This window comes from Arvicanthis niloticus, chromosome 8 (assembly GCF_011762505.2).
Source record: "Arvicanthis niloticus isolate mArvNil1 chromosome 8, mArvNil1.pat.X, whole genome shotgun sequence".
In the NCBI taxonomy this organism is placed as follows: domain Eukaryota; kingdom Metazoa; phylum Chordata; class Mammalia; order Rodentia; family Muridae; genus Arvicanthis; species Arvicanthis niloticus.
Window position 1 is genome coordinate 42,011,986 of NC_047665.1, and position 26,923 is coordinate 42,038,908.

The following is a 26,923-nucleotide window of genomic DNA, read 5'->3' on the forward strand; positions in this document are numbered from 1 at the left end:
AGTCTCTCCTTGGTTGACATGGTATAAATGGTTCATGTTCGTTTTTGGTGAGGCCCTAGTGAAGCCCCTTCAACCATTTCCTGATGGTCTGAATTACCTCATAATCTCTGAATGATCTGCATTCATAAGCCCTGTGTCTACTCCTTCCTTCGCATTAGAAAAATTTATCTTTAAAAACTGTTTGTCTACAGTCCTTTAAGAAATGACTTGTTTTTCCATAGTCAAAGCATTGGACATGTTGTGCTCTCATACCTTTTATAATTGCCTGTCCAATAAGAACTGAATAGTAAACATTAGATCCAACATAAAGTAGTTTTAATCCATTCATAAATGGGTGCAAGTCTGGCCTTTAAAGGTTTAATAGCATTTTTGCATTCAGCAGTAGCATTCTCAAAAGCTAAAAACTCAATGAATACTTCTCTTGTATCTGGATCTGATATGGTTCCATTTACAGCCAAAGTTAATATTTGTAAAAAGTCAGTAAAAGATTCATCTGAGCCCTCGGTTATCTTGGGAAATGATTCAGATTGTTTTCCCTGTTGTTCAAACTTGTCTCAAGCATTTGATACTACTTTATGACATGGCTCTAAGGCTGTATCATCAAACATACTCTATATTCATAAATCACTATGCTAACCTTCCCTGCAACTTACCCTTCACATGTTACTGCCCCTAGTCCTATTACTTTGTTCATAGCTGAAGCCTCCTTTCTTTACCAGGTCAGCCACTGTACTAGAGGAACAGCTTCTAAAATAGCTGATATTAAGTCTCTCCAGTCTTTTGAATCATATGATTTTGCATGGCCCAGTTATTAAGTACTTGTTTCACATAGGTGACTGCATGCAATATGTAACCATTGCTTCTTTAAATCTCCCTAGACCTATCATTTCTATGGGCTACCATCCACATTTATCAGAACTTTGTGAGTTTCTCTTGGCTGGAGATAATTGTCTTAAGGTAGCTGAAGAAAATTATTGTAGGTTTTCTAATAGACCTAGAATGAAATCTTGACATAAAGTGATACTATAGGCTTTAGATCAAATTCCAAGAGATTATCTTGAGAAAATTCTTTATTCTGATTTAAAAGATCCTTCAATTTCTCTTCTATTGCTTGTAATTTAGCATTCCACCTCTCAGTCCTTTTCTTATCTAAGTCGGTTTTATTATGATCTTTCTTAGAGAGGACATAGAAAAAGAGAGGACATGATGGAAATGCCATTTCAGCTTTTCCATCTTTGCTCACTGTTGCCTCTGTTCTACTCTCCTGTACCTGGATCCTTTGGTACAGATTTTATGCCTGTAAACCTTGTCTAATCTTGATCTGGCCCCCCTGGCACCCCACCAGGATCTCAGGCCCTAACCCAGATCTCATGCCCCTCCATGAAATCTCTCACCTGGACTTCTCATTCCTAACTACAATTTAATGGAGCTTTCCTGAACAAGCCTCCCCACTATTTTCCCTGCCCTCCAGAAGTTGCTACTCTCCTTTCAGTTTCCGAATGGTCAACATCCATATAAGAAACCACATACAAATGAGATTCTTAAGTACTTGTTTTTTTTTTTTTTTTTTTTTTTTTTTTATGATTGGCTTGTGTTGCTTAACACAATGATCTCTTCCTCCATACACAGTCTTGTAAGTGACACACTTTTATTCTTTTAACGAATAAGTATTTTCTGTGGCATGTGTGCTGCCTTGTTTTTCCTATCCATCATTCTATGGACAGATGTTTCTGTATCTTAGCCCTTGTGAACAGTGCTATAATAACACAAGAGTATGCTTGTCTCTGACAAGCTGATTTCATTTCTTCTGCATATATACCCAGGAGTAGAATTCTGGATCATAAAGTAGTATTTTCACTTTTTAAAACAAAAGATGCATTTTTAAAATTATGTTTATCCTTTATATGTCTGTGTATGGGTTTGTGCATGTGAGTGAATATGGTAGAGAAGGCCATCGGTACAGTAGCCCCTGGAGTTGCAGTTACAGATATTTGTGAACTGCCCAATGTTTGCTCTGGGATGTGAATCATGGGCTTCTGCAAGAGCAGCACATAGTCTTAACCATTGAGCCATCTCTCTGTCACTCGGAACCCCTCTCCAGGATGCCTATATCAGTTTACATTTCCAACAGGAGAGCCAGGGTATCTTCCACAATCTCAACAATAGTTGTGACTTTCCTAATCAGAAAAAAATCCCCACTCTTCAATTATTTAAAAAATGAGTTAGCATGTATGACCCCGATCTGGTTATCTAGAGGGTCCTGCTTCTGCACTTCCCCCCAAGACTTCAGCAATTTAACACAGTTAAAACACATTTTCTGTATTAAAAAAAAAACTTTAAAGACTGCTTGAAAATTCATATTAAAATGGCCTTATGTAAACATTATTAACCATTTAATAATATTTGGAAAACAACAAATTTAAAAGAAACAATAGTTTATATAATAGTTCACTAGCAGTTTGAAAACTTGCTTTTGTCATTTACACATAAAATAACGTATATACATACACACACAGACAGAGAGGAGGAAAAGAGAGATATTTTAATATATTTCTTATCAGTTTAACATTACAATGTAAAATGTAAAGATTTGTTTCTTTATTCTTTTACAACAAAATATTTATATTAATGCATCATAAAAATCTATATAGCTCATGTTCTTTGGTGTGTACATGTGTGTGGTTACTTGCATGCCTATGTGTACAGGTGCATGTTGTGTATGCGCATACACACACATGTATGAGTATGAGTGTGTTACACAGAGAACAACCTCAGCTGTCAGCTGTCCTTCCTCGGGCACCATCTACCTTTATTTGTGAGACAGTGTCTCCCACCAGTCTGGAAATTGCACAGAAGGCTAGAAAGTCTGGCCAGTGAACCCCAGGATCCACCTGTTTCTACTTCCCAGTGCTGGGATCACAATCCCTGGATTTTTCTATGGGTCCTCTGCATGCAAAGGAAACACTTTACTAACCAGGCATTCTCTCTAGCCCTTCAAGTTCTTATATACTGTTCTAGGGTTTCAATTTTTGAGAATTAATGTGATAATTAATATGTTTAATTATCATTTGCTATATTTCTAATCCATTCATAGAAGTGAAAGATTATTGTGTCTAAGCAACCATTTATAAGGACCATTATATATGTTGGCACATTTCTTTTTGAAGTTTACTGTTGCTATGTCTCACTCTTGAGGAATATTTAGAGTTCCTCTTGAGATATGTTACCTTTTAGCATCAGAGTTGCTGTTGTTGTTACTATTTGTGATTTTGGAAAGTGAACCTAGGACCTGATGCATGCTATAATTTATCTCTATGACCATTTACAAGTTATTTGGGACATGTAATTCTCTTAGTTAAATATAAAATTAAGCATTATTCTATAAAATTTATTTATTTAGCTCTATATTTCCTGATTGATTGACTGACTTCAGTGCTATAATTCTATGAATGTCACCTCTGCTGTGAAAGAACTCTCCACCTGCAGAGATACCCCTTATTTTCTTCCAACATCACTTTCTCCCCCAAGGCTGAAGTTTTCTGTAACTACAGAGATATACTCCAATATGTTAATAATCATAATCCAATGACACACAAATTTATCCCCAAACCTCCACTGGACCATAGTACCCTTAGCGAGTACACCACATCTGTGTTCTCCTGCAGTAACACCTCTTCAACTGACCATCTCCAAAGGCTTCCCAACCTTTTTACTCCTTAATCTTCCCATGTACGTTCTACCTACTCCTGGTCATACTTGGTGGTCAAAGTCATGACAGATGCCTTTGCTTGGGGCTCACATGAGCATCAGACTCCCATTACTGGCCAACTGAGACATTCCATTTTTTCTAAAGAAAACAAGTACACTCCAGTTAGTGCCAACAACCTCACCCCTTTGAAGAATTTATGAAATGTTTTTGCTTAAACAAAATCAGTTTTTTTTTCTTTATAAATTTTAATAGGAGCTGCAAAATAACAGATTGCTGTCATGGTTCAGGGACCTTAATGCTGCCTGAAGCTGCTGGGATAATGATAAAGGGGAAAGATTGAAATTGCTTCTCAGGCATCCTAATCTACTGATCCTTGGTTTGATTCTAGCCTCAGTTTTTGTTTTTTGTTTTTTGTTTTTGTTTTTTTTATCATTTTTAGGATTGTATTCTTAACAATTTAATAGTGCCGGACGGTGGTGGCGCACACATTTAATCCCAGCACTTGGGAGGCAGAGGCAGGCAGATTTCTGAGTTCGAGGCCAGACTGGTCTACAGAGTGAGTTCCAGGACAGCCAGGGCTACACAGAAAAACCCTGTCTCGAAAAACAAAAACAAAAACAAACAAAAAACAATTTAATAGTGACAATCCATAATATTTCTTTTTCAATAAAATTCTATTAAATTTTGGTATTTTATTGTTCTAGGCCACTTCAAGAAATTCTAAAGTAAAGCCCATGTGGATTATTTAATTTAGGCAACACCAACATATTTGGGGTTGGAGTGTTAGCATGCTATGTGAGAATAAGAACCTCTGCTCCCATTTCCTAGAGAAAAAGTCAGGTCCATTCTTGTAATCTCAGCACTAGAAGGATGGAGATACATGCATCTCTGGGGTTCACTGGTCAGCTAGCCTTAGCCTACTTGGTGAGGGCCCAGTCTCAGTGAGACATCCTGTTTCAAAAAGCAATGTGGACAGCTCCCGGGGAACAGTGCCCAAGTTTGACCTCTGCAGACATGTGCACATATAGTCACATACACATATGAACACATATACGTGCTTGAACATACATGATTGCACATACACACACAAATAAAATTATCATATTAATTTTTCTCATTTCAAAAAATATAATGAACCTCTATTCAGTCTATATGTGTATATATATATATTTTCTCTTTAATGTGATATATTTTTTATATTCCTTATTAATTTATATTTTTATGTAGAGTCAAATAATTTGCTCCTAAGTATTCCCCCAGCAAATAGTATTTTTGAGGTTGTTGCTGTTTTAGTGCAAATACATCTATTTAGGATCTTTCTATGTTTGGATTGTTACTGGCTTCTTTCTCCTATTTTTAGTTTCTATGTAAGAAAGATAGTACATTTCTGTATTTGTTTTTCTTACTGACATTAAGCACAAGATTCTGATCAAGGCAAAGCAAATACATCTGATATATTACCTCTCCCACAATAGACAGATCATAAATTTACTAACCTATGTAACAAATAATTGTTAGGTAAGACTAACCTAGTGAGCCTGTGGACTAACCTGCATATTTGCAGCTTGGTTGTTACAAGCTTTACAGTCTTGTAACAAATGACATTTGCTTCTCAAGAAATTGGCCATCATGGCTCTTATACTGACTTGTGAACAAAGCTGTGGGGAAGCCATAGCTGTTTCAGCTAATGAAACTGCACTTACCAGAAGTTTGGTGGCTGGTTGTCCTTGTGTATGCCTCTCTTAGTTTATACTTTGAGTCAGATGATTGGAAAAAATAATTACTAACCACTCATAATACTGTCTGGGATCTGGGTAAAGATTTATATTTTTGGTTTATCCAGTGATGTCTACAGACTCCAGCATCATGTTCTTAACTGTTAAAAGCAGAAAGCAAGTGCAGAGCAGGGAGAGTTTCCTAGGAACATCTTTCATAACATTTCAACATATTTTTTACAGTCATATACCACAGCTGGGCTCATTTACATACTCAGGAAGAAGGCAAGACACTTCATCTTCTGGTCTTCAATTGAGAGAAGCAGGCTAGTGAGAAGGAAACGGAGAAATAGTTATAGATATTCAGTCAACAAGCTTCTTCTCAAATAAACAAGTCAAATAATAGCCTTCTATTTATAAAGATTTATACTTGAATTGGTTAAATATTTAGGTAGGTATCTTATCTTAGTTTTTTTGTTTATTTGTTTTGTTTTGTTTTTATTGATGTAGAAAAACACCATAACCAAAGGAACTCATGAAAGCAAGTGTTTAGTTGGGTTCTTGCTTAGCGTTTCAGAGGTGAATTTATGATCATCATGGCAATAAGCATGGGAGTAGAGGCAGGCATGGTGCCAGAGAAATAGTTGATAAAGTTGAATCTGATCCAAAAGTTGGAGGCAGAGAAAGAGCTAATGAGCAATGGCAAGAACTTCTGAAACTACAAAGCCCACCCCCAGTGACACGCCTCCCCCAACAAGGCCACACCTTCTAATCCTTCACAAACAGTTTCACCAACTGCAAGCATTTAAATATATGAACCTACGGGGGCCATTTCCATTCACGCCACCACATAGCTGCAAAGATACAGTGCATACAGCAAAAGAAATTATTTCCTGAGGCTTCTTTGTATAGGAGTTTGTGAGTAATTACTTTGTGATCAGAAACATTGAAGCAACATCATAACTGATACATTAAGAAGTGTCCTTCATCTTGAAGCCTAAGAAGTCATTAATGTGAACTTTGACATTTCACAGGACTGTTAGACACCTAAGATAACTTTCACAATGCTGCACCATATATTGTGTTTATAAAGAGAAATCTGCAAGTTTGGAACTGACTTTGTCATAACTGTTTCTATTTAGATGATGTGTTGAAAGTTATTCAAAATGAAGGGTTCACCATACTGATGCAGAGGCAAATAGTATTATCAGAGGAAGAAGCAAAAACAGTGTGCAAGATCTATGAGAACGAAGAGTATTTTGATACTCTTGTAGGATACGTGAGCAGGTAAGGCAGTGTTCAGGGTTAGAAAGAGTTGTGATTATAGTCTTCTCATTTCAACCTTTCTTAAGATTTCTTTTTTTAATTAGGTTGAAAAAACTTATAAATTCTATAAACAAGTTCTTGGTCTACGTCATTGTCAGTCTCATTCTCTGCTCAAATATGTTCTTCTCTCTTTCTGAAATATTATTAGAACAAATAATAGGTCCCATGGACATGGACACATACCAGTTTCCACTAAAGTAGGATGCAACATTCCAGAGTGAGCAGTATCACCAAGTCCAAGCAGAGCACTGTCTGACCCTTTGAACAGTCTGATTACTGTTTCGGGGGCTTTGATAATCTTTCTGTGTCACATGTCCTGGAAAAGAAATGAGACCCTAGAAAGTTGCCTTATATCTAGAGGACTAAGCCATATGCACCTGAGGCAACAGTACAGCAAGGTTACATAAATCAACCAGAGAATGGCAGCCTGGAAGAAACCACTCTAAGGAACTGTGGTCCCATCTTTTCCTCCCATCTTTCTTCTCAGCTTATCTGAGTATGCTCTTGAGTAGATGCTGATATATAGTATTATTGGACTTTTTGTATATGATTTGACATGCTCAGTCTGATGGTTGGCTGTGAGCATCTTCATCTGTATTGGTCAGGCTCTGGCAGAGCCTCTCAGGAGACAGCTATATCAGGCTCCTGTCAGCAAGCACTTCTTGGCATCAGCAATAGTGTCTGGGTTTGGTGTCTGCATATGGGATGGATCCCCAGTTGGGGCAGTCTCTGGATTGCCTTTCCTTCAGTCTCTGCTCCACTCTTTTTTCTCTGTATTTTCTTTAGACAGTGGCAATTCTGGGTTAAAATTTTGGAGATGGGTGAGTGGTCCCATCCCTCAACCAGGGGCTGTGCCTAACCTCTGAATATGGTCTCTACAGGTTCTCTCTCCCCTTTGTTGGACATTTCAGCTAATATGATCCCCATTGGGCCCTGGGAGCCTCTTGATTTCCTGGTATCTGGGACTTTCTGTTGGCTACCCGCAGTTCCCCATCCCCCATTGCTACACACCTCTGTTCAATTTCCTGACCCTCTGTATATCTTCCTTGTCTCCTCCTATATCTGATCCTGCCCCCCTTTTCTCCTCCCCTTCCTCTCCCTCCCAAGTCCTTCACACCCTCTACCTACCATGATTATTTGCTTCCCCCTTCTAAGTAGGACTGATTTTGTTTTTCTAACAGTAATCACTCTTATGTCCTTGCTCTACTGAGGGAAAATGGTGTGGAATATTGGAAAGAGTTAATCGGGCCAAAAACTATTGAGGAAGCCTATGCAGCTAATCCACAGAGGTATCACTTACATTAATTATGATTTTCCATTTTTTTCCATGCAAAACAGTTTGGTTTCTTTTGAATTCTAAGACACAGGAAGCACAATTTTAGTGTGAGACAGCTTCTTGGGAAAGCACCTGTTCCTGGTGGAGTAATTGGAGGACTGGTCTAACAGTGGCTTAAGGATGGCCATTGTTTTAAAAGATAATATGGGGTACTTGACTTAGCTCTCTCATCTTTATTTGCTGGAAGAAATATCTACCATGACCACAATTTATGACAAATTACCCAGAGAAAATTTGTAATCATAGCTGCAACATCTTTAATTGATCATAAGAGTTTTGAAATGTGGATAAGAAAAATTAAGGTTAACCTTAACACTACTTTACAGAGAACTTTAATCTTACCAATCAAGATTACATAGCTAGCCAGGATTTTTCACTACTGGTGTCTCTGTTCTTTATTGTTTTCCCTTGGTCATATCTATTAACAATGAGACTTTAATGTTCACCTATTTTCTTCCTAATATCTGCTACCTCCCTGAAAGAACATAGTGTACCCAGTCAGCTGCTAATTGCTTCCTTTTGTATAATACTTCAATCTGAAATGGGTGCAGTTGCTTGATTTGTTTTTTTTTTTTTTTTTTTGCTAACATAAACAGTAATATATTACATTAGACTGCTATATTACATTCAATTTTTAATTTAGCCCTTTTTTCTTTTCTAAGTTTATGTGTACAGTTTGCTTCAGGAAATTTTCCTATCAACCAGTTCTATGGGAGCAGTTCAAAAGCAGCAGCTGAGAAGGAAATAGAGCATTTCTTCCCTCCTCAGAGGACGCTGGCATTGATTAAGCCTCATGTGACTCACGGAGAAAGAAGTAAGCATCTGCTTCATCTTTAAGCCCTGACATTTTGTCTTCTGTTTGATTCATTCTACAGAGAGATGACCCCACTAAATTTTCTAATTGGAATATTAATTTTTTCAATTTCTTCTTTATTTTGGTTTTTGTTTCTTTTCAGTGTTCTTTTTTTTTTTTTTTAAATTAAACTCAGTCTTTAAATCCTGACTTATCTTCATTTCCCCACTTGGTTGTGTATATGTTCTTAGACACATTACTCAAGCACTTATTTTTAGCTACATGGAGTTTATTTAAATGTTTTTTTCCATATCTCCTTTAGATTCACTAAATTATTTAATAAAATTTATGATTGATCTTCTAAATTCTGCATTCTGGGTTCTGCTGTAGGACTAGTGGGTTTGATGGGAAATTTACTGCTTTGGCCATTTGTGTTGTTTTTGTGATTTAACCTAGGCATGTGTATTGTTTTTTCTTTGCTTGTGTCTGACATGATAGTCAAGCCTTCCTTAGATTGGGCCAGTACGAGAGAACTGTAACCCAGGCTAGTTCGGGTAAAGCTGGCTAATGACTGTTCAACTGGACCAGGGAAGATGCTCCCAAGCCGCGGGTCTAACAGGCAAAGGAGATTCACATATAAAAAGGGTTCAAAGACTCCAGTCTAGAACTAGTATTGTGGGTTTGCAGATGTCAGAGGGCTTTAGTGAAAGGTGCTGTCTTAGTTTGGGTTTGATTGCTGCAAAAAGACACCATGACCAAAGCAACTCTTACAAAGGCAAACATTTACTTGAGGATGGCTTACAATCTCAGAGGTTTAGTCTATCATCATCATAGCAGGAAGCATGGCAACATGTAGGCAGACATGGTTCTGAAAAAGGACCTGAGAGTTCTACATCATAATCCAAAGGCAGACATCCACAAGACTGTCTTCTGTGGGCAGCTAGGAGACTAGATTCCACACTGCCCAGAGCCTGAACATAGAAAGAGACCTCAGAGCCCACCCCCACAGTGGCATACTTCCTCTAACAAGGCCATACCTTACTTCAACAAGGCCACATCTCCTAACAGTGCCACTCCCTATGGCAAAGCATTGAAATGTATGGATCTATGGGAGCCAAACCTATTAAAACCACCACAGGAGCCAAAGGGAAGAAGTGACTTTTCCAAAAAAAGGCAGCCCTGACAAAAAGATAGATCTGGGACCTAACTAGGAAAGGTGGTCCTTGGGCAGTAGGTCTGGAACTAAGCCTGGAAAGGCAGCTCAAGCAGAAAGAGGCATTTTATTGATTAATTATTGAGGAACATGGGACTAGCTCACTGTGGGTGGTGCCAAGCCTGGGCAGAAATAGCAACTGAGTGAATAGTGTTCTTCTAGGTATTCTTCTTCAGTTGCGGCCTCTTGAGTTCTTGCCCTAACTTCCTTCAGTGATGGACTGTGGTGTGGAAACATATGATGAAGCAAATATTTTTATTCCCAAGTAATTTCCAATCACTGTGGTTTGATTACAGCAATATAAACCCCAGCTAAGACCAGAAATTGGTACCAGAGAGTAGACTATTGATTTGACAGAACTGACCATAACTTGGGGAGGATTATGGAAAGACCTTTGAATTTGGGGCTAAAGAAACCATCAGGGGCTCAGAGTTTAATAGCCTGTTCTTTGGTATCTTGGCAAATAAGAATGCAGAACAATGTGAAGTTTCAGCAGGAAAGCAACAATCCTACTGTAGCTATTTGTATATTTTGTGTTAAGAATCAGTAATGTATGGTTAGCTATAGCTGAAAAATCAGATGTAATAAACAAGAACCCAGCCCCACTAACGTAAAACCTTGGCATTATTGCGACAACAGATGCTGGTTAGTTGGTGCAAGGAAATTAGCAGTGATTAAGAAGAGCATTACTGAGGTGAAATCTTTGGGGAGGTGCTTCCTTAGGGTCAGCACAGAGAATCCATGGTCCAGAGGTGGCCAAGGCTGTACTTTTTTGGCAGCTGAACTTGGTAATGTGTCATGGTTTCAATGTGCTTGGCCCTGGGAATGGCACTACTTCGAGGTATGGCCTTGTTGGAGTAAGTGTGTCACTGTGGGTATAGACTTTAATATTAATACCCTAGTCCTAGCTGCCTGGAAGTCAGTCTTCCACTAGCAGCCTTCAGATAAAGATTTAGATCTCTCAGCTCTGCCTGCACTATGCCTGCCTGGACGCATTCTCCCACCCCAATGATAATGAACGGAGCCTCTGAAGCTGTAAGCTAATCCCAATTAAATTTTGTCCTTTATAAGACTTGCCTTGGTCATGGTGTCTGTTCACAGCAGTAAAATCCTAACTAAGACAAAATGTTTAAGGGTCTCCTTGGTGTTAGTGATTCTGAAGGCATGAAGGGGTCATGAAGAGCTGAGGCCTGGCACTATGAGAGTCTACTGGTAAAAGTGCAGCTTCAGTTGCTGTAGAAGCCTGAAGATGGAAGAGGTAATGGAGAGAATTTGAGGCATGGCATCATGTTGCAAGATCAGAGTCCCTGAAAGAGAACAGGAAAAACTATTAGTGAAAGTGCAGTCCAGTTGTAGCAGAGACCCTAGCATTCCAGAGATGTCAGTACTGTGGAACAACCACTAAGGACAGTATCATGTGTGGAGTGGCTGGGGTTGAGCCTATGAGACAAGCTGCTCTGGGCTGCAAAATGCAAATCTGAAGTAATATGTTGTAGAACTCAGAAGACTGTGAATAGGTTTTAGACATTAAGCACTGAGACTCTCCCACTGTTTAATTTTATTTCGCTTTACTTTAATTGTGACTGTGACCCAATTCTTCCCTCGCAGAATAAAAATGTATTTTATCTCATTTCTTAATTTTGGCAGGAACTCACAGCTGACTTTGAGCTTTTAAAGAGACTTTGGAGTTTATAAAAACTTTGAAGTTTTAGAGGAGCTGGATATTTTAGAGAGGTTTAAAGTTTGAGTCTTAGGATTTTTTGTTGTTGTTGTTTTTTAAAGACTGAGTTTTTGAAGACTTGGAGCTTTAAAAGGTAAGGTGTTTGATATTGTGATATTAATGTTAACATGACACCTGGAGGACAGAAAAGAACAGAAGAAGACAGAGAGGTTTAGCATTGAATAGTGATGTATTTGTGGGTCAATTTGGCAAGTGGGTAATTGTGCTGAGTTGTGTCTTCTCAGCTTGATACAAGCTAGATTCATTCAAGAAGAATGAACCTTCATTAAGAAAAATACCACACTGGGTTGGACTGCAAGCAAATCTGTAAGACTTTTTTATTGATAGTTGTTGATTGGTGTGGAAGGGCCTAGTTAACCATAGAAAGCACCACTCCTAGGCAGATGGTCCTAAGTTGTATAAGAAACTAGACTGAGCAAGCCATGGGGAGCAGGCCAGTAAGAAGCATGTCTTTATGGCTTCTGCTTCTTTTTCTGCCTCTTGAATTTCTGCCCTAACATCCTTCAGTGATGAACTGTGATGTTGAAGGATAAAATGAAATAACTCCTATTCTCCCCAAGTTGTTTACAATCATGATGGTTTTTCACAGCAGTAGAAATGCCAACTATGACATTCTCCTTATTAGCTTTGTGACACCAGTTTGCTCTGACCATGCCTAACAAAAAGGGCATCATTTCTAAAGAGGAATGGGGTCTGAAATTGGGATGTAAGGTAAATAAATAAGTGAATAAATAAATAAATGAAAAAATTTCTGTGATTCCAAAGAGAATTGTTTCTTGGCTTGTGGTTTAGGTACTATACACATTATTCTTTATGCTATCATTTTCCCATAATCAATTTATAGGATTGTATTATTTCTGATGTATGCTTTGTACTCTGTTCACATTTATTATTAGAGGCCCCCTCTGGGGATATATCCTGGTTATCCCTGCTAGTAGGAAAGGTCCAGCCTTCTTCAGGTTCTCTGTAGATTAGGTCTCACACACCTTTCCTCAAAGCCCAGCACATCTGAATGATTTTTATTTGATGTGAAAAAAATTATTTCTTTTTTTCTCTTCTCCCTTTCCCAATTCCTCTACATCGTTCATGTTCCTCCCTCTTTCCTCCTTTTCCAGAAAGCTCCAAATCTTTCTGTAAAGGTAACTTTTATTCTCCTGTTGTAATCATTTCTGGGAAGCTTACTGTCTCTGTCTGCTAACCTAGACTTAGTCCTCTGTACAATCTAATCTAGGCCTAGATGTTCTCAGCATCTGATACTTGTTGCTCAGTAAGCTCATTCTTTCTTTTTCTTTCTGAACTCTGGCTGGCTGGTTCAACTCAGCTGTTCTGGCTTAAACTCTTCTCTCAGTTGACTTATTCAATCTGGCTTTTCTCTTGGCCTCTTAATTACTCTGCTTGGCCTCAAACTAAATCTAGCCATCTTTTCTAATCTTCTGGCTCCTTCTCATTCTCTTGCTCATTCTGATTTTACCTGTGTTTAGCTTGTTCTCTCTTCAATCTGTCTCTGTAAAACTGTCCTCGAAAAGCTATCTCCTCCCTCTCTGTGATGCTCTAGCCTCCCTCTCAACTCCACTGCACCACTTCATAAACTCTACTATATTCCTGCACTGTACTCTCTTCTTCCTGTATTGCCTGGCTCTCCCTTAAGTAGCTTCCCTTTCCTCTCTCTTCTCATGAGAATTGCGTGTATCCTATTCTGTCAAATATTTTGCTGATTCCTCACTATGTCTACCACTCAATTAGATATCACTTTCAAACATGGGTACTTACTTCTACAAACTAACTTTACCTTCTTTGTTTGGGAATAAAGGAGAGTAGTAAGGTCTGAGCCATATCTTAGCTAGAAATAGGCTCAACTATCCTGTAACATCTTTTAGTTGGTTCCCCTTGGTCTGGTGAATGCAGACTGCATCATTCAGGCTGTTGGTGAAATTCTTACAGAATTTCTTGCATTGATGCACTCAGCAGTACCTCTATGCTTCAGGCAAGAATGTTTGCCTTGGTTCTTCCCCTAGCACTGACCACATAAGATATTTGTAGGCATCTGGGGTGTAAAAATGAAACTATGTCTTCATGCTTAGCATGCTAACAGATCTCATTTTCCATTTGATACTCTTAGTTGATCAAAGTGGAACATCCATGCTAATATCCTAAAGGTCTTCTGGCTGTGAACTTTTAATTTTCATAATTTTCTATATATAAACCACAAGATGCAAGTTGAACTATTATGTTCCTCTGGTATTTTTATATCCTTGAATGTACCATCAACATGAAATGAATGGTCTACAATAGTACCTTATGTTTGTTTCCTTAGTGGAAATCCTGAAGGCCATTAAAGAGGCGGGATTTGAGCTGACTCTGATGAAGGAAATGCACTTGACTTCAGAGAATGCAAGCAAAGTTTATTTCAAAATAACAGGAAGAGATTTCTATAAAAATGTATTGGAAGTCTTATCTTCGTAAGTTTCTGAACTGCAGTTGTTTATACTGTAGAACTGGCAATTGTATATTATAGAAACCATGAAAAACAAATTATTTGTAGCAACTTTTTATCTAATATGACTCATGAAAAGACACCTTGTTAACATTTAAATTCTTTCTTTCTTTCTTTCTTTCTTTCTTTCTTTCTTTCTTTCTTTCTTTGTTATTTTACAATTTCTTCCCTTTTCCCTTCCCTGCCTTCTCTTCCTCTTTGGATTTCTTTAGTTCTTTACACTACATGTAGCAGCTGTCAGAGTTAAAGTTCTTGCTTAGCCAATGCAGAATTATGCTAAAAATCTCCTTATTTGCAAAATGGAGAGAAATCCATAAGACCTAGTCACAGGAAGTGAAAGAAGCCAGAATCTGTATCATGCACACCAAAAAAAGCAGAGCTCTGGGTGAACCTGTAATAGGTAGATTTTTTTGTATGTTACGTGAGAGTTCATGTTTCATTTAGAGGATTGTTTGGAGGCTAGGAAAAAGAGGTGAGCAGGTTGAGGAAAGTGATCAGGGTGTTTACAGCGGTGAAGTCTTTGCTGACCAACTAGTGGTCATCCAAGTGGTAATGCAATGAGCTGAGGTAAGACATTTTTCATAACTTATACCAGCTAATCACTAAATAGAGTACATCTTGAGAATAAAGGTAGTCTGGGCAATGTGGCTTTCTGTAGTGGAGGCAACCTCTAAAGGACAAGACAGTGGTTCTCAATCCGTGGCTCATGACCCCTTTGGGGGTACATATCGGCTACCCTGTGTATCAGATGTTTGCACTGTTATTTATAATAGTAGCAAAATTATAATTAACAACAGTAGTAACAAAATAATTTTATGATTGTCACCACATGAGGAAATGCATTAAAGAGACACAGCATTAACAAGGTTGAGGACCACTGGACCAGAGGCTGAAGGATGAACATGAAACAAAAGCCTGGGTCCATGACAATGTTCGTGTGGTCCCCAAGACAGTAAAAATATGAATCCATTTGCATAAGTCTCTTTGATCAAAGTACAAGACTCAAATAACACAAAATGTGTGAAAAAGTAGAAAGCAAGGACAGCACACGATCATATTGATTAGGGAGATGCACCAGAATCATTTTCTTTAGCAGTACGTGTAACCCATGCCCTTCAAGCAGCCTGCCTTCTAAAAGAATTGCTATTTGCAGGGGCATGTCATTAATCCTGGTACTGACCAAGTGGAATGCTGTCGCAGAATGGAGGCGAATGATTGGCCCAGTAGACCCGGAAGAAGCAAAACTGCTCTCCCCAGATTCCCTCAGAGCCAAATATGGACTAGACATTTTGAGAAATGCTGTCCATGGGGCATCTAACATGTCTGAAGCAGCAGTCAGCATTGGTAATGTGTTCACAGAGGCTAATTTTGAGGATTAATACTAAAGAACAAATACTAAAGTAAGTGCTATAAACACTTTAACAAATTTTGTTTTCCTTCTTAATTTTAATTTTGAGATTATAATTATGACATTTCATATGTCTCTTTCCTCCCTCTAAACCCTTCCACATACTCATCCTCACTCTCCTTCAATTTAATAGTCTCTTTTTCTACTAATTCCTATTGCATGCCTATATATGTTTCTAAATATAACATATTTATATTTGTGTTTACATTTACATTTATTGGCTGACCATTGGGCTCTGAACAGCCAATTGATGTAAGACAGAATCTCACAGCAAACTCGCTGATCTTCTGCTCCCCTTTTCACAATGTTTCCTGGGTCTTAGTTTCAAGAGTATCTTGTAGATGCATCTATTGGGAGCAGGCTTCACAACTCTGCATTTTGATTGGCTAGCTATGGTTTTCTGTAGTTGTCCCTGTCTGTCACAAAAAGAACTTTCCTTTTTGTACCAGGCATGGTTTCCATTTGGTTAAGCAGTTTTTAGATGTGCCCACCCATCTCTGAGGTCTATGAACCACATCAATGGCAGACATGCTGTGATAACCCTAAGGATATAGTAGTGGCATGCTATGTCATGTGTGATATGACATGGGAAACCAGTGACACTTTCCATCAAACCTGTTCTCCTGCCTTATGTTTAAAAGTAGATATTAAATGTATGCTGTATTGGGGCTGGAAAGATGGCTCAATTGTTAAGAGTTCTGACTGCTCTTTTAGTCCTGAGTTTAATTTCCAGCAACCACATGGTGGGTCACAACCATCTGTGGTGGGAGCTGATTGATAAATAAATAAATAAATAAATAAATAAATAAATAAATCTTCCTTACAAAGTAAGCAATCTAACCAGTCTCAATCAGAAGATTCAAAAGATAGTTGTGACTTAGAAATTACTACACATTTTGTGATAGTCACATCAGGTAGATGATATCTAGAATTGATGATAAATCATGTTATAGGAGGTAAGAAGTTTAAGAAGATTCCTGTATGGTAATATCAGCAAAATGGTGAACATGTGCCTGCCCTCCTCATGGGACCTAAAAAGAATATAACCACAAACTGTCAGAAAGACATGTTTCAGGAATTTTGACAGTAAAGATTTGTAGGAACCTGAAAAATGATGATTCAATGTAAGGGCATTATAAGATGGTCTGGAAGGCTGGGAGTTGCACTCTCAAGGTAAGACCTGAGTCTCTGGTTCTAAAGAGAAGGGCAGAGTTTTGCAAATTATTTTGTTTATCTGCTTTCATAATTCTGGATGGCATCTGAATAAGAATTGCACATATATTTTACCTAATCTGAAAACAAGTCAACTGGAAAGTGAGAGTATTGCTTGGAACTATTGATTAATAACTAAGAAATCCACAGTTGCCCAGGGCTAAAAATTAGGGCTAAAATGCATATAATAGATTGTCTGAAGTGAGGAAAGAGTTAACAGAAAGGATCTTTAAGAAATTAGAACATGAAAAAGTGCTAGTATATCTTAGGTAATTTAGAAACGTTTGCAGATACCCAGAGTAGTGTATACACTTATAAAAGAGATGAAAGTAAATTTTTGCTACTGGCTGATCTGCACACTCAGTTTAAGCAGGAAGTACTGACAGAAGCAAAAGTAAATCTAAATATCTTTACTATACATTTGAGTTTAAGTACAAAAGTAATCTGTAGATATGGAGTAATATGTAGATATTGTGTTGCTGTTGTTGAAGCTGGCTTTTAGGGAACACTGACAAACTGATACTAAGTAAATTTTCACCAAATCCAATAAAAAAGCATATAGGTAAGTGGGAAGTAATTCTATGTTCATAAACTCAAAAAACCCTACTATTATTTGAATGAGACTATTAACCAAAGTGATCTATAGACTGAAAAAGTAGGGATTTTGTGCAGAGACTCTCAACCAATGAGTTACCATCCCACCTCAAGTCCAGCAGGATAAAACCTCATCAAAAGATACAACCAACAACCTAATTCCAAACGCCTACATCCCATGGTAAAAACAATATGAAAATACTAGACAGTATACACCCCAACAAACTACTAATCTTATAGTAATGGTCCCTAACAAGTATACCTCAAAGGAAACTGGAGACATGGAGTTCAAAAGAACAATTATCAACACACTCAAGGAGTTCAAGAAATCAAGAATAATCACAACCACAACTGATCTTCCTGAAAAAATTCCAAAAAATAAAACTAGAAAGAAAATTTCTAAAATCTCTTTACAAAGCCAGTTTTAACTCTAGCACTCAAACCACACAACAAAGCAACAAAGGAGAACTAGAGATACGTGACTCTGATGAATGTAAATGCAAGAATCCACAAGGCAGATCATGAAAACAAAATATAGACACAAATTAAAAAACAAAGTCAAACCTTGCCTTTATCTCAGAGATTAAAAACAACAATAACTAATCAAAAAAAACAAAAACTCCTGGGATTGATAAACGCTTTCAGCAAACTTGCAGGATACAAAATTACTATACATAGCCTTTCTATATACCAATGGTAAAACAATGAGATGGAAATCAGGAAAGCAATCCCATTTACAATACACAAAATACAACTTACAGTAAATCTAATCCAGGCAGTAAAGGACTTGTATGATGAAAACTTTAAAACTTAGAAGAAAGTAAGGAAGACACTAAAAGATGGAAAGACCTCATAAATATGCATATCTTGAATAGCAGATTCAAACCTAAGACCAAGTGATCACAGCAACTTAATCTTTTCTTTCTTTCTTATTTTTTTGACAAAAATACACACTGGAATAAAGATGTCTTTTTCAACAAATGATGTATGATAAATTGCATGTCAACATGTAGGTGAATGAAACTTGATTCTTGTCTCTCATCCTGAACAAAAGGCCAACTCCAAGTGCATCAGTGACCTAGAACTGAAACACCCGGAAGAAAAGGCATAACGCACACTACAGAACAGGCAGACTTAAGAAACTCCTAAGTAGGATTCTTAATGCTCATGAAATAAGACCAACAACTGGCAAACAGTACTTCATGAAACAAAACAGCTTTTAGTACAACAAAGAAAACCACAGTGCAGAGGTAAATGAGAGAAAACTTTTACTTGTTGTACATCTGACAGAGGATTACTATCTCAAGCATACAAAAAACCTCAAAAACAAAAACATCAAGTAATAAAGTACTTAATAAAAATGAGCTACAGGTTTGAACACAGAATTCTCAAAAGAAGAATGATTGGCTAATTGATACTTTAAAAACACACACACACACACACACACACACCAGACTTAAGCATTTTAAAATCAAAAACTACTTCAAAATTTCACTTCACCCCAGTCTGAAAGGTTATTAATAAAGTAAATATTAACAATTGCTGACAAGGATGTGGGGAATGCAAACTGATCCAGACACTGTGGTACAGTGTGATTTCTTAAAATGGTAGAGTTAAAACTACTATAAGATTTCATTATTCCACTCCTGAACATATCCCAAAGGACTGTGTATCCCACTGTGGAGACACGCCCTCATCCATGTTTACTAATGCTTTATCTAAAGGAGCAAGAGAATTGTATCAGCTTAGATGTCCATCAGCTGGTGAAAGGATACTGTGCATACAATTAAATTTTTAGGTGTAAGCAAATATGAAAATTTCAGACAAATAGGTGAAATTGGGAAAGATGCACTGAGCAAGGCAACCCTAACAGAGAAAAACAAACGGATGTTCTCTCCCATATGTTAATTTCAGCTTTATATCACTAAATTTTTTGTGTTTGATTTAGAGATTTGTAGATGACAGAAGTCGAGAAGAGTCACTGGGAAGCAGTACTTTAAGAGAGATGGGATAGTAGATCAGATTATAGGCAAAATGCAAGCAGAGGGTAATACTGGGACTGGAAAAATTTTAAATTGGGAGAGGATGGGCAGATAGTGAAGACAGAGCAGGATTGGAAAAAACCAAAATGAAGAGGCCTGAAAGACCTTAATAATAAAATCTTATAACAAAAACAAACTGCTCTAAAAATCAGTCTATAACATTGCCATTGTATCTTTTTTTAAAAAAAAATTATTTTTATTGGATATTATATTTACATTTCAGATTTTATCCCCTTACCCTCCTTTACCCCCACCACCCAGGAACCTCCTATCTCAACCTCCCTCCTAATGCTTCTATGAGGATATGCCCCCATCTACCCCCCCACTCCTACCTCCCCACCCCCGAATTCCCCCCCACTAGGTGTTCATCCTTCATGGGACCAAGAATCTCCTCTCCCACCTATGCACAACAAGGCCATCCTCCCCTCTGTAGATTGCTTTCGGCAAGATAGCCATTTTTACTAAATTTTTCCTGCTAATCCACGAGCATGGGAGATCTTTCCATCTTCTGAGATCTTCTGCTATTTCTTTCTTCAGAGACTTGAAGTTCTTGTCATACAGATCTTTCACTTGCTTAGTTAGATTCACTCCAAGATATTTTATATTATTTGTGACTATTGTGAAGGGTGTCATTTCCCTAATTTCTTTCTCAGCCTGTTTATCCTTTGAGTAAAGGAAGGCTACTGATTGGTTTGAGTTGATTTTATATCCAGACACTTTGCTGAAGTTGTTTATCAGGTTTAGGAGTTCTCTGGTGGAAGTTTTGGGGTCACTTAAGTATACTATCATATCATCTGCAAATAGTGAAATTTTGACTTCTTCTTTTCCTATTTGTATCCCTTTGATTTCTTTTTGTTGTTTAATTGCTCTGGCAAGGACTTCCAGTACTATACTGAATAGGTAGGGAGAGAGTGGGCAGCCTTGTCTAGTGCCTGATTTTAGTGGGATGGCTTCAAGTTTCTCTCCATTTAGTTTGATGTTGGCTACTGGCTTGCTGTATATTGCTTTTACTATGTTTAGATATGGGCCTTGAATTCCTGATCTTTCCAAAACTTTTAACATGAAGGGATGTTGAATTTTATCAAATGCTTTCTCAGCATCTACTGAGATGATCATGTGCTTTTATTTTCTTTGAGTTTATTTATGTAGTGGATTACATTGATGGATTTCTGAATATTGAACCATCTCTGCATTCCTGGGATAAAGCCTACTTGGTCATCATGGATGATTATTTTGATGTGTTTTTGGATTCGGTTTTCGAGAATTTTATTGAGTATTTTTGCATCAATATTCATAAAAGAGATTGGTCTGTAGTTCTCTTTCTTTGTTGGGTCTTTGTGAGGTTCAGGTATGAGCATAATTGTAGCTTCATAGAACGAATTGGGTATTGTTCCTTCTGTTTCTATTCTGTGGAATAGTTTGAAGAGAATTGTTGTTAGGTCTTCTTGGAAGGTCTGATAGAATTCTGCACTAAAACCATCTAGTCCCAAACTTTTTTTGGTGGGGAGACTTTTAATGACTGCTTCTATTTCTTTAGGGGTTATGGGACTGTTTAGATGGTTTATCTGCTCCTGACTTAATTTTGATACTTGGTATCTGTCTAGAAAATTGTCCATTTCATCCAGATTTTCCAATTTTGTTGAGTATAGGCCTTTGTAGTAGGATCTGACGATTTTTTTAATACCTCAATTTCTGTTGTTGTGTTTCCCTTTTCAGTTCTGATTTTATTAATTTGAGTAATGTCTCTGTGCCCTTTGGTTAATCTGGCTAAGGGTTCATCTATCTTGTTGATTTTCTCAAAGAACCAACTCCTGGTTTTGTTGATATTTTGTATAGTTCTTTCTGTTTCCACTTGGTTGATTTTAGCCCCGAGTTTGATTATTTTCTGCCTTCTACTCCTCTTGGTATATTAGCTTTTTTTGTGTGTGTGTGTGTGTGTGTGTGTGTGTGTGTGTGTGTGTGTGTGTTCTAAGGCTTTCAGGTGTACTGTCAAGTTGTTAGTGTATGCTCTTTTTCAGTTTCTTTTTGTAGGTACCTAGAGCTATGAGTTTTCCTCTTAGTACTGATTTCATGGAGTCCCACAAGTTTTGGTATGATGCATCCTCATTTTCATTAAATTCTAAAAAGTCTTTTCTTTCTTTCTTTATTTCTTCCTTGACCAAGTCATCATTGAGTAGAGCATTGTTCAGTTTCCACGTGTATGTGGGCTTTCCATTGTTTTGTCATTATTAAAGACCAGCCTTAGTCCATGGTGGTCTGATAAGGTACTAGGGATTATTTCAGTCTTTTTGTATCTGTTGAGGCCTGTTTTGTGACCAATTATATGGTCTATTTTGGAGAAGGTACCATGAGGTGCTGAGAAGAAGGTATATTCTTTTGTTTTAGCATGAAATGTTCTATAGATATCAGTTAAGTCCAATTGGTTCATACCTTCTGTTAGTTTCATTGTGTCTCGGTTTAGTTTTTGTTTCCATGATCTGTCCATTGCTGAGAGTGGGGTGTTGAAATCTCCCACTATTATTGTGTGAGGTGTAATGTATGCTTTGAGCTTTAGTAAAGTTTCTTTTATGTATGTGGGTGCCCTTGCATTTGGGGCATAGATGTTCAGAATTGAGAGTTCATCTTGGTACATTTTTCCTTTGATGAATATGAAGTGTCCTTCCTTATCTTTTTTGATTACTTTTGGTTGAAAATCGATTTTATTTGATATTAGAATCGCTACTCCAGCTTGCTTCTTGGGACCATTTGCTTGGAAGATTGTTTTCCATCCTTTTACTCTGAGGTGGTTTCTGTCTTTTTCACTGATGTGCGTTTCCTGTTTGCAGCAAAATGATGGGTTGTGTTTATGTATCCAGTCTGATAGTCTATGTCTTTTTAATGGAGAATTGAGTCCATTGATATTAAGAGATATTAAGGAAAAAATGAATGTTGCTTCCTCTTATTTTTGTTATTGGAGATGAGATTATGTTTGTGTAGCTATCTTCTTTTGTGGTTGTTGGAAGATTACTTTCTTGCTTTTTCTAGGTTGTAGTTTCCCTCCTTGTACTGGAGTTTTCCACCAATTATCCTTTGAAGTGATGGATTTGTGGTAAGATATTGTATAAATTTGGTTTTGTCATGGAATATCTTGGTTTCTCCATTAATATTGATTGAGAGTTTTGCTGGGTATAGTAGTCTGGGCTGGCATTTGTGTTCTCTTAGGGTCTGTATGATATCAGACCAGGATATTCTGGCTTTTATATTCTCTGGTGAGAAGTCTGGTGTAATTCTGATAGGTCTGCCTTTATATGTAACTTGACCGTTTTCCCTTACTGCTTTTAATATTCTTTCTTTGTTTTGTACATTTGATGTTTTGATTATTATGTGGCAGGAGGTATTTCTTTTCTGGTCTAAACTATTTGGAGTTCTGTGGGCTGCTTGTATATTTATGGACATCTCTTTCTGTAGGTTAGGAAAGTTTCCCTCTATAATTTTGTTGAAGATATTTACTGGCCCTTTAAGTTGAGAGTCTTCACCCTCATCTATACCTATTATCCTTAGGTTTGGCCTTCTCATTGTGTTCTGGATTTCCTGGATGTTTTGAGTTAGCAGCTTTTAGTATTTTGCATTTTCTTTGACAGTTGTGTCAATGTTTTCCATGGTATCTTTTGTACATGAGATTTTCTCTTCTATCTCTTGTATTCTGTTGGTGATACTTGTGTCTATGACTCCTGATTTTTTTTTCTAGGTTTTCTATCTCCAGGGTAGTCTCCCTTTGAGATTTCTTTATTGTTTCTACTTCCATTTTTAGATCCTGGATGGTTTTGTTTAATTCCTTCACCTGTTTGGTTGTATTTTCTTGCAATTCTTTAAGGGATTTTTGTGTTTCCTTTTTAAGGGCTTCTACCTGTCTACCTGTGTTCTCCTTAAATTCTTTGAGAGTGTTGTTTATGTCTTTCTTAAAGTCCTCTATCATCATCATGAGAAGTGATTTTAATTCTGAATCCTGGTTTTCTGGTGTGATGGGGTGTACAGGGCTTGCTATGATGGGAGAACTGGGTTCTGATGATGCCATGTAACTTTGGATTCTGTTCCTTACGTTCTTGTGCTTGCCTTTTGCCATCTGGTTAACTCTAGTGCTACCTGCACTCACTGTTTCTGACTGGAGCCTGCCTTTCCAGTTGTCTTGCTTATGTCTGAACTCCTCAGGGTCCAGAAGTCTCTGCGATCTTTTAATCCTGTGCTCCAGCTGTTCTGAGTACAGTGTCTCCTCTAGGATGTCTCAGAATATGGTGTCTCCATGGTAGCAGACAAGCTCGGTTTCCACTGCTCTGGATGCAGTGTCTCCTCTAGGATGTCTCAGGATAAGGTGTCCACTGCTTTGAGTGCAGTGGCTCCTCTAGGATGTCTCAGGATATGGGTGCCCACTGCTCTGAGTTCAGTGGCTCCTCTAAGATGTTTCAGGATACAGTGTCCACACAGGAGTAGACCAGGCAAGTGTCTGCTCCAGGCAGCAGGCCCAGCTGAGGGGTGGAAGTGGAGTGGTATTCTGCAGGGGCAGGGTTTGGGTTTCTGCTGGGACCTGAGCACTCCCTGCCCCCAGTTGTAGCTCTGGGGCAGGCGTAGGGTAGTGTGTGAGTGTTCTTACCTGCTGCTCTGTGTTCAGTGGTCCCTCTAGGATGTCTCAGGATAAGGTTTCCACACAGGAGCAGACCAGGCAGGTGTCTGCTCCAGGCATCAGGTCCAGGTGAGGGGCAAAAGGGGCCCATTTTATCTTATGAATGTGTTTTTTTCACTTCACAGAAGCTCAAGGAGGTAATGAAGTTTTCATCAACATAAAACCACAAGGCACAACTGTCTATGAAGAGAAAAAGGAAAATTGCTCCGAGGAAAACACAAATGGAGATGAAAACTTGCATGGCTATGCATGGTAACAATAAAAAACTGTAACCCCCAAACAGGGTTGGGTGTTTATTTTTCATCAAGGACCTAAGAAGGATTCTATAAAGGTGCACTGCAGAATACAGCAGAAACTGAGGAGAAACACAAGTAGGAGGAAATCAGAGTAGATGCAGACCTTAGAATGTGTTAGGCTGAACACAAGTTGGTAATTGTCCTGGTCAGCAGGACATTAACAGGGGTCCATGGACGTCACCTTACAGAGAGCGGGGGGGGGGGGGGCAGGCAAAGATGCAAAGAACCACTGCTTGTCTATAGGCAGATCAAACTTTTAATTTTACTTTTTTCACACAGGGGTTATAGACACAAAAGGGCAGGATGTGGGGAAGGGGATGATGCAGGAGTGTCAGTGTTCAGGGGGATACAGATATCTTCCAGAACAGAGTGGCAGCTAGGTGAAGGTTCAGGGGACAGATCACTATGAATCCGCCTATGATTCACTTGTCCTTATCTAAGTTGGTACTATCCACCAAGGCTACCTATCTACAATGTCTATGATGACTCAGCCTGGCAATTTTCCACCAAAGCTGCTTGTTTACAATAGCTTCTAGCCATCTGTTTCACTGTTTTTACACAGAGACCCAAGGCTTTGTGTTAGCAGGCATGTATGTCAGGCCTATGGCTGTTTTTAGACCTTCAGTGTATAAGCAGGGCTGCCCTCGACAGGTAATGGATTTGAAACTAAAGTTTCCAGCCAGAAAACCTAAGAATTTGGAACATATATAGAAACACTGATTATTTTTCAGATTTTAAAAGATTTGTTTTATTTTATGTGTGTGACCATTTTGCCTTGCACACATGCATACATACCATGTACATACCTGGTGGCAGAGGACAGAAAAGTGTGTTGGCTCCCCTTGAACTGGAGTTATAGGTGGTTGTGTGGGATTGCTGTGATCCAAACCCAGGTTGCCTGCAAGAACAAGAGTTCTTAACTCTGAACCATCTCCCCAACTCCAGAGGCTTGCTTAATTTGCACTCTCGCTATGGGATGATGCAGTGCACACCATGCTCCTAGCCCCTGTAGTATACTGCTGACCCTATCTGCAGAGAAAGGAACAGAGTGGGAGTTTTCATTGATTTTATCTTTTCCTCTCTCAAGTGACACTGAAGTATCCATTCATGTAGTCAAGGACTCCCACATTTATAGCCAGGCTCATGTGCAATTCCCAGCCACCAGATGTCACCTTCTCAATCCACTCAAGAGTTTGTTATGCCTGACAAGTGAGCTAGGAAGTTCTCCTACTTGTTCCATCAGATCTTAGTGATAGATTACTCACTTAAAAACTGTAGTGTTCCAACACTGCTCGATACTCCTGAGTGATACTTGTGAGGGGTTATTGAGTATGTAAAGTCTAGTTACATGAGAATTGTTAAGAAAAACATTTATTTTGAAAAAAATTCCAAGTGATTTTTATGTAATTATTTTTAAGAATATCACATAAATACTGTATTTACACCACTGTATTTACCATTCTCTCTTCTGCCCCCAACTCCTCTGTGTTAGCCCAACTCCATCTTAAATTCATAACCTCTTCTTTAATTTTTGTACACACTTACATATAACCTGATGGCTCCATTTGATAGTACTCTAATATATATGTATTTTGGACTGACCACTTGGATAGCATACCAGGGTCCTTGTCCCTGGAGAATACTGAATATCTCTTTCCCAAAAGCCATTTAACAAATGTACTCTTCATCTAGGGTAAGCCTTCTAAGACTTCCCTCATAGATGTTGGCATATCAGTTGATGCAATTTTTCAGGTCTCGTTTAGCTGACCATATTGTTGTGATTTCATCATTACAGATTCATTGTTCTAAAATGAAGATAGTTTTCCAGCAGACTTGTTGGTCCTTTGGCTCTTAGCAAGCATTTCACTACCTCTTCTGAGATGTTCCCAGAGTTTTCAATGTAGTGATTGTGTCACAGATGTATCAGTTGGTGTTGGGCACCCCAATCATTACTTATCTGCATTTTGACCAGTTGTAGCTTTCTGTAATGGTCTCCATCTTCTGCACAAAGAAGCTTTATTGGTGAGGAGTAATAAGTTCACTTATCTATGTGCATAAATAAGTTAGAAAGTGTACTGACTTAGGAGAGTGGCAATAATAGGAAGCCTCAGGAAGGAGGCTTCCAGGTCAATTCCAGCTCAATTCCTCCAAATCCTAGGTCTGAGATTTGTAGTGTCTTCAGCATTAAGATATTGCTTTCAAGTTCGGGAAGGCAACTAAGGACACTGAGAATAACCTATAATGTTTGTGGAGTCACTTGGACTTTCCTGATTACAAGTGGAAAGCATGCTTTCTCTGGCATGGAGGTTTTTGTTAGACAGTCAGTAGCTTATGGAAAAAAGCATTATCACTCCAATTGTGATATTTTTATTTAAATCTATATTATA

The 26,923-nt window shown here is 38.2% G+C and overlaps 1 protein-coding gene across 1 annotated transcript in view; it reads left to right on the plus strand.

The window, feature by feature from the left end:
* Nme8 (NME/NM23 family member 8) overlaps positions 1-24,517 on the plus strand; it is a 55,019-nt gene extending 30,502 nt beyond the window's left edge. The window contains exons 12-17 of the mRNA XM_034510923.2: positions 6,567-6,711; positions 7,932-8,039; positions 8,749-8,900; positions 14,148-14,292; positions 15,481-15,727; positions 24,366-24,517. Coding sequence (XP_034366814.1) covers positions 6,567-6,711; positions 7,932-8,039; positions 8,749-8,900; positions 14,148-14,292; positions 15,481-15,706 — 776 coding nt within the window. The 3' untranslated portion in view covers positions 15,707-15,727; positions 24,366-24,517. The remainder of the gene's footprint in view (positions 1-6,566; positions 6,712-7,931; positions 8,040-8,748; positions 8,901-14,147; positions 14,293-15,480; positions 15,728-24,365) is intronic.
* Positions 24,518-26,923: the final 2,406 nt, after the last annotated feature.